The 8366-nt window shown below is 39.6% G+C and overlaps 1 protein-coding gene across 1 annotated transcript; it reads right to left on the bottom strand.

The window, feature by feature from the left end:
• On the bottom strand, positions 1–1131 carry LOC121514424 (carbohydrate sulfotransferase 6-like). The gene has a single exon (XM_041794529.1). It carries the CDS (start codon positions 1129–1131, stop codon positions 1–3), a length of 1131 nt encoding a protein of 376 aa, XP_041650463.1.
• Between the last annotated feature and the right edge of the window lie 7235 nt (positions 1132–8366).

Raw genomic sequence — 8366 nt, 5'->3', positions numbered from 1 at the left:
TTACACAACAAGCTCTATGCCCAGGTTCTTCTGTTCTTCTTCACTGTTAACTGTCCTGTACCCGAGCAGTGTCATGGCCTCTTCACACACTTCCTGGATTTGTTTGACTTTGTCATGTGACATTGCCTTCCGCCAAGCCTGGGAGACATCAGTAGCATTTCTGGATGTGACCCTGAAGCCCCCTCTGCCTCTGTTTTTCCCGTGGGTTACACGATAGATCCACTCCTCCAGCTCTGTGGTCAGCTCCAGACCTACAAACTCATGAATGGCATTGATCTCCTCTAGTGGGTTGTGGATGATGTCTTCATAGCGGACCCTTTTGTAGCAGCCTTTCAGAAAATGAGGAGGATTCAGGACAGCTCTCTCATTGATGTGCACATGGCTGTGACAGACCTCCTTCATGACTTGATTGTGCACTTCAGCTGCTGATACGTTTCTGTGCTTTAGCATGATAGCATTATCTTTCCTGAGAGCTTTCCATACCCCCTCTCTAGACAGAAAAACAGCACGGGGGTCTCGGACCAGGTGGATGATGCGAAGGTCCAGGCTTGGATCCAGCAGGAGTGGGTTGAGGGATTCCAGCTCAAAAACTCTCACTACTTTTATTACAACATGTCTGTGAGCGCTGCAGGCTTCCTGTCCATGCTGCAGGTCCTGAGTTTTACATAACTTCTTACACAGAGCCACATTTCTGGACCGGTTGTGTGGCATTAGAGGACAGGCTGGAGGTGAGCACAGGGCTCGACTGTCTGCCCATCTAAACAAAGAGGACACCTTGGGGTGCTTGGGTAGGTAGGTTTCCATAACAGAGAGGTTACACTTGAACGTGCTCTGAAGGAGATCCCTCACAGCTGCCTGGAGCTGCTGTGTACTTGCTTTTTCCATAGACCTCCACACGTGCCATGCAGGCTCCATAAGGTAGAACACAGACGGGTTCCTACTGAATATCTCACCCATGAATGTTGAGCCTGATCGCCACGATGTCAGCAGCAGGACATGAACTTTGCTATCAGAGGGCGTAGAGTGGATGGGACCCAGCTCCATGTGCCAGCCAAAAAGGAGCACCAAAACTGCCCCCTGCAGAATCACCAGGAATTTCCTGGTGCTGCGGTTTAATCTGCAACACAGCATGATGGCTCTGAATCCTTGTGGCTGCAGTAGCTTTTTTAAAATCCTTTTTATCCTTCCATCCTTGAGGCTGCAGGGAGGAGAGGCCTGAGATGAAATGAGAGAACTGAAGTGATTACAAGAGGGAAGGCGCTAAAGCAACAGGAAGGAATGAGGAAAACTTGATTTGGTAAACAAGAAATATTACAATATATAAGCTATTAAATTCATTTTTAGTAAAGCATTTTTTCATTCTGCTTCTTTTGCAAGTTTAAGGTACTAAACCATTTTTGTTTACTAGTGCTGATAGAATACAAAATGTGAATATTTGCTGTTTATTATTTGTTGAGGGTTTTTCAGTCATTATGTATGAATGGTAAGTGCCATTGCACACTGTCCAAAGGAAATGCATGCACAAAGAGTTCACAGGCTGAGATGAATGCAAAAATAATTTCCTTTAATAAGACATGTGACCAAACAATGAATGCAAAAAAGTGCAGAAAGTAAATAATAAACAGCAGCAAATGTTTCAGTCCCCTGACAATTATGCCATGATTGTCATTAGTGCTTCAGACGTTAGTAATCACAGGGCAGATACAGTGCCAAGATGTATTCACCCCTATTCCTTGGCTCTTTCACCCTTTTATTGATTTCATGATTAAATTATTTTGTCATCATTATGTTTAATTTGACTTTTTTGACAAAAAAAACAAAACAAAAACAAAACAAAAACTTAATGTCAAAGTGAAGTAATCTCAATTGAATAGAAAATATGTAATGTGAAATAAGTGACTGCAGAAATATTCATCCAACTAAAGTCAGTTTAAGTATTCTTCTTTGCAAAACTGCTCAAGCTCTGTCAGGTTGCACAGGGATAATGTATGGCCGGCCCTTTTCATGTCCAACCACAAATTCTCTATTGGACTGAGGCCTGGGCTTTGCCTCAGCTACTCCTGAATATTCACCTTGTTGTCCTTAAACCATTTCTGTGCAGCTTCCACTATGCTTTTGGTCATTTCCTTACTCGATTATACATCTTCACCCAAGCTGTAGTTCTCTTGCAGACTGAGTAAGATTTTCCTCCTGGATTTTCCTATATTTTGCGGCATTCATTTTACCCTCTACCTTTACAAGCCTTCCAGGGCTGGCTGCCAAGAACTATCCCCACAGCATGACGCTGCCGTCTCTGTGCTTCACAGAGACAATGGTGTGTTTGTTGTGATGTGCAGTGTTTGGTGTTCACCAAACATAGCGTCATGTCGGATTGCCAAAAGGCGCCATTTGAGCTCATCAGACCAAATGGCTTTCTTCCACTTGACATGGAGTCCCCAACATGCTTTTTTGCAAACTCTAGTCCAGATTTAATACTTAATAGAATTTTAATAGAGAGAACTCAAAGAGTTTTCTTCAACAGTAGCTTTTAGCCATAGATGTCTTGGTGGCCTCTCTCACTAGTCCCCTTCTTTCGCGGTCACTCAGTTTATGAGGACATCCTGATCTGGGCAGATTTACACATGTGCCATATTCCTTCCATTTCTTGATGATGGACTTAACTCTGGACAATGTTCAGTGCCTTATATATTTTGTGTATCCATCCCCTGACTTAAAATTTTCATTAACCTTTTCTCTTGCTTGGAGTGTTCTTTTGTCTTCATGGTGTAATGGTAGCCAGGAATACTGATAAACCAGTGACTGGACCTTCTGGACACGGGTGTTTTTATACTACAATCACCTGAGATACGTTCATTGCAGTCAGGTGATCCCCATTTCACTATTTGAGAAACTCGTAGCACCAATTGGCAGGACCTCTGTTAGGTAAGTCACTTTAAGTAGCTGAATATTTATGCAGTCACTTACTTTACATAACATGTTTTACTTAATTGATGTTACTTCACAGAAATCTGTTTTCACTTTGACATTAAAGACATTTTTTTGCTTTTTTTTTTTTCCAGAAAAGCCAAATTATAATGACTGATTTATAAAATCAATAGAAGGTTAAAACATCCAAGGGGACGTAATACTTTATGTAGCCACTGTATGGACAAAGAAAAAAACCAGGTACCTGGCCAGGTGTGATCGCTCAACCAGACAGAGCTGCTGATACTCTTCATTAGTTTAGACCAACTCTATGAAGTGAGTGAACAACAGATTTCATGTCTGCAAATATGTAGTCCAGAAACAAACCTAGGGAGTGAGAAAAAATGGATCAGAAATGCACTGTTTATTCAGGATGGCTTAAAAACAATCCCACTGGTACATGCAGATCAAACAAAATGGCTACAAAAACATTGCGGTCTTAGTATTTCATTGAGGCCCTGAGGCTCTTCAGTTTGTAGAAAGATCCATCTCCTCTCACACTGAAGAAGTTTTGTTGTTTGCCACAGCTACTCATGAGAAATACCATCCTCTTAAATTAAAAAAAAAATGCTTCTGATCAGAGCACAGCTGCCTGGCTCTGACGGATGTTAGGGATTAAATTTACTGTTTTCTGGCACAAATCGCTTTGTTATGATATCTTTAATGACCCGTAGGCCACTGCAGCTGATAGATCCAGGAAATGTACCTCACAATAAACAGAAACACAGCTTGCTGTTAACTTTCAATTGAGACAGTGGCATTGGCAAACAGACTGTATGGAGATGAACTGCTCTGTGATTTTATATCGTTGTAGCGTTAGGGGGGCAGGGTAATTACCAATTAAGATAAGTGATGTCATGGGCTTGGATTTTTGCCCTTCTCTAATAAAACCAAGCCAGGTAAGAGGTGAACAACTTTCTAATGGTCTAAATCAAGAATTCAGGCACATGTACTGTAGATCTCAGTGTTTTTACATGATTACAGCGACATTATTCCAGCATATCTAGAGTCTTAAGACACAAAGTTTGGATTTCACTTTACAGGGACTTTAGTAGTTTTCTAACTGTGCTGATAAATGCTGAATGAGTCCTTATTTCAGAAAGACCACATGACAAACCACATTCTGCTTGAGTTACAACAGCACCAGACAAAAGATGACTAATCATGGTGATATCTTTGGCCATGGCTCTAAAATAGTGGTCCCACACAGTGTTAATTTTGGCAGCTATTTTTAATTTTAGTCTTAGTTTAAGTCTTTAGATGAAATGTCTTTTAGTTTTAGTCAAATCTTAGTCATTTCTTCCCTTTTCAGTTTTAGTCTTGTTTTACTTGACAAAAACTTAAGAACATTTTAGTCTAGTTTTAGTCCATAAAAAGTCCTCACATTTTAGTCTGTGCGTTTAGTCCAAGCATTTATTTTTTTGCCTAAGTCAGGTCTTAATCAATTGCTATAGATGCATTGTATGGTGACAGCTTTACCCACAGCGGAGAAATATCACGGATTTTAAATGTCCGATGAAAACTCAAATACATTTTAGTCTACTTTTAGTCATCTTGATAAAAACTTAACTTACTTTTTGTCAGTTTTAGTCATTGCAGATCTATTTTTGTAAGTCTTAGTCCTGGTTTTGTCATGGAAAAAAAAGGCTGTCGATGAACATTTTTAGTCATAGTTTAGTCAATGAAATTAACACTGGTCCTACATCAGACTGTGACAGACAGCCGTTGTCATGGTCTTGTGGCCAAAGATAGCTTGAGATAACAGTTTGACGGTGTCAGAAATTTGGGAAGACCATCTCACAGAGTGACTGCTGCTACGAGCTACGCTGACTAACAAACCAATAGGAATGCAAGAATAAATGACAAAACGATAAACACGACATTGGCACCAACAAACAAGTCAGCATTAGAATGGAGACGATGCCTAAATGCAGAAGTTTGTTGGATTCCAACAAGGAGGAAAATCTTGATCCCAGATTTTTTTATAAGCATATGAATCACAATCACAATCACAACGATTTTGTTGTTACTTTGCTTCATTATTTACCACGGCATTGGCCGTGTAGATGAATGAAGCACACTGATGACAGTTATTTCAGCATACCAGCATATGTTGTCGCCTGTGGGGATTCATGTCACACGGTGTAGCATGCCATAAACTTATATAAGATTGTAAAAAAGTTGGAGGCATTACAGTGTTGTTCCAAGACAAGGTGAGGTAAACTCACTCATGTCCCAGCTTTTTTGGAATGTGTTGCAGGTATGAAATTCAGTGTATGAGCATATATAAAACAAAATTTATCAGTTTGAACATTAAATATTTGTCATTGTATTTTATTCAACTTAATATAGTTGGAAAAGGATTTCATAACATTATTTATTGTTTTTATTCACATTTTACACAACGTTCCAACTTTTTTTGGACCTTGGGTTTGAACAGTTAAAGTCATTCCAATTTTTGTTGGTGAAACTTATGATAGGTTAGTCTCATATTAACCCCTCTTCCAAGTAAAGGTACCGTAATTTCATGGACTGAAAGGCTGAAAAGGCTATCAAGTGGAGGCTTACAGTATTCCTTTGATATTTTCATCCCTTTTCCTTTTAACAAAATCACCATCTGTGATCTGCTCATAGCTTTGCCCAGGATTACCTTTGTGACAAATCCTAAACAAGCTATTTGATTCACTATCTGACTGATAGTCAATACCAGTACCAGATCATTGCTTTTAAAATCATGACTTTACAAAGACTGTGACACTACCAGGTTAAAACAAACATCCATACAGGTTTCAAATACTTAAGAGCTGCAAATACAACCCGAAGTTAAAGTATCATGGCACAGCAATGAAGAACCAAAACTTGTTTTAAAGTCAGCATAAGATCCAAAATCAGGCTTACCTTATTCACAAGCAGAGAGAAAATGAATTGAATATATTCTCCTAAAACAGCAACACTGCCTCCTCTTTCCCTTTACTGTTTTCTCTAATAGTGTTTGACATATAACTGTGTGATGACAAACAAAACCTGCTAGTGTGGTATATAATTATGACTGAGTCGACAGTGTCAGAGTGCAGATACGCAGTACTCTGGCAGGCCTTGTTGGCATGCCCTTTAAAGTGATTGGTGTAGTTCAGATGAGTTTACAGAGTTTTTCCTGAAAGGGTTGAAAAAGGTTTTACTGCAGTCCCAGAAGCATCACTAGTTTTTTCTTAAGGCATCTACATGTCCATGTGTCAAATATGTGACCATGCTGTTGTTATTATAATCCCCAGCTGATTCCCTCCATTTTTGTGTAAAATTTTGTTCAACCAATAAACTGTTCATTTATGTCAATGATCAGAGCTGAGTGAATTGGAAAGCAACTCAGTGTTGGGGAAAATCTAGTTTGGGATTTTTTAGTCTGAAACCACTGATGGATAAAGGCAAGACTGAGTGGTAAAGAGGGCGTTGTGTGTCTAAGGTGTTTTAGCATGGGGTGTAACCCTCAAACAGGATGTGCTCATGTGCGGAGTCTGATGTTTGCACTGCTGAGGTATGGTAAGGTTGTGATGCCCTCTAATGGGGGAAGTGGGTAGCTTTATTTCTGCTCTTCTGTACCACTGGATGCTTTTTCAGTCTGCAGCAAAGCATGCTTGTTACTAGACAGAGATGCAGAGCAGTGTGTTAGTATGGCTGATAGTGGCTGTGTTTCCCATCAGCAACCTTATTGCACAGAGTTTAGTTGTTTTAGTTTGTGTCTGATCTAATGAATCAATGCAGCTCAGACAACGAACCCTCTGGACAGGTTTTAATAGTTTTAATACTTTAATACTTAAATGGTTCTTCTTAAGAGATTGTGTGCAGGACTGCAATAAAGCTGCTTGGTTAAATCTCTCTACAATGATGTGTACATCATCAGGGTGGGCATGTTGCTGTTTGCAAAATACATTAAGAGGTTGAGAGCAATGCCAACTGTTAACCCCTGGGTATCAGTATTTTTGTCCAAATGGGTGATGTTTTACATGTTATTAAGTCATCTTTCTTTGACATGATTTTTTTAGTGAAAGTTTGTTTCATGCAAAATAAATAAATAAATAAAAATGATAAAATATAATATTGCAAGTAATGCAAGTAAATATAAAATATCTACTTACATTACTGGGTATATTCACCCATATACACAGGCGGCCCTGGTTCGAACCTGGCCTGTGGCCCTTTACCACATGTCTCTCCCCACTCTCTTCCCTGTTTCTCAGTCCATCCACTGTCCTTCCTCTATCTAATAAAGGCATGAAAATGCCCAAAAATAAATCTTCACAAAAAAAGACAAAAAACAAAAAAAAAGAAGAAGAAGAAGAAGTAAAGATGGACAAAGGTTTAATAATCCACACAAAAACAAGTCTAAAAAGGCAACATGGAAAACTGTTCTGTAGTCAGATGAATATAAATTTGACACTATTTTTGGAAATAACTGACACAGTGTCCTGCAGACTCTTTTCTCCAACTATGCTGAACACAGCAATCATTGGATCAGAATAAACTACTCTTCTGAAAATATCAGACAGAGTTTGGAAGATCGAGCACCAGTAGGTGTGCAGATGAGGGCAATGCCAGAATGAGTGTGCTAAGGACGCAGGTGAGAGCTTGCATTTATTGCAAGTGGAGTCCACCTCTGGAAAAATTTTAGAGAGTTTGACTTTTGAGAAATGGAGACGATGCAACACCTTAAACTGGATGATACCATGTCTGGCACAAATTGAAGTAGTGTGTATCCCCTCCAGTGCTTTATTCCATTCTTCATCTGTCATCTGTCAGAGCCACCTCCAAATCTCCTTCCCAAGCAGTTCTAATCATATCTAGAGAGGGATTATTAGAATTAATGAAAAAATTATAAATGGTCGATATTCTACCTCTCTTCAAAGGTTCAGAGGAAAATAACTGCTCCATAGGCAACTCTTCAGGCACAGCTTTTTATCACATACAGTCAAAGCCTGCACCTCTGATAGTATGAGGTTGCAATAGTGCCTATGGTGTGGGCAGCTTACACATCTAGAAAGGCACTATCAGTGAGATTTGACAATAAATGCATTCTGTTTTTATTTACATTTTACACAGTGTCCCAACTTTCATTGGAATTAGGTTTTTACTATTTTTCCCCAGACTCATCAGGCCTTTGATAGAATATTCCGCAGTAGCACATCAGAGCTGGTTCAGGAGATCTTCTCAAATCCTGAGGCTGAAGAGAATAAAAACCTGATCAGACTGCAAGGATCTGGGTTGACTTGATGATGGCTGGGGATGCCATCTGAAGTTGATGGGATGAAGACGATGATAAAACTCTAAAGACTGGGGGTTAATGGAAAGGTGGCGGGCCGTGCAGACGGATGGCAGAACTGGTGGAAGAGAAAGGTCTATCTATTAAA

The sequence above is a fragment of the Cheilinus undulatus genome, linkage group 9 (assembly GCF_018320785.1).
Source record: "Cheilinus undulatus linkage group 9, ASM1832078v1, whole genome shotgun sequence".
NCBI classification, from domain to species: domain Eukaryota; kingdom Metazoa; phylum Chordata; class Actinopteri; order Labriformes; family Labridae; genus Cheilinus; species Cheilinus undulatus.
This window is presented reverse-complemented; position numbering and strand designations above follow the sequence as displayed.

Coding starts and splice junctions, on each gene's coding strand:
- LOC121514424 (XM_041794529.1), bottom strand. CDS start 1,131: ATGCTGTGTTGCAGATTAAACCGCAGCACCAGGAAATTCCTGGTGATT.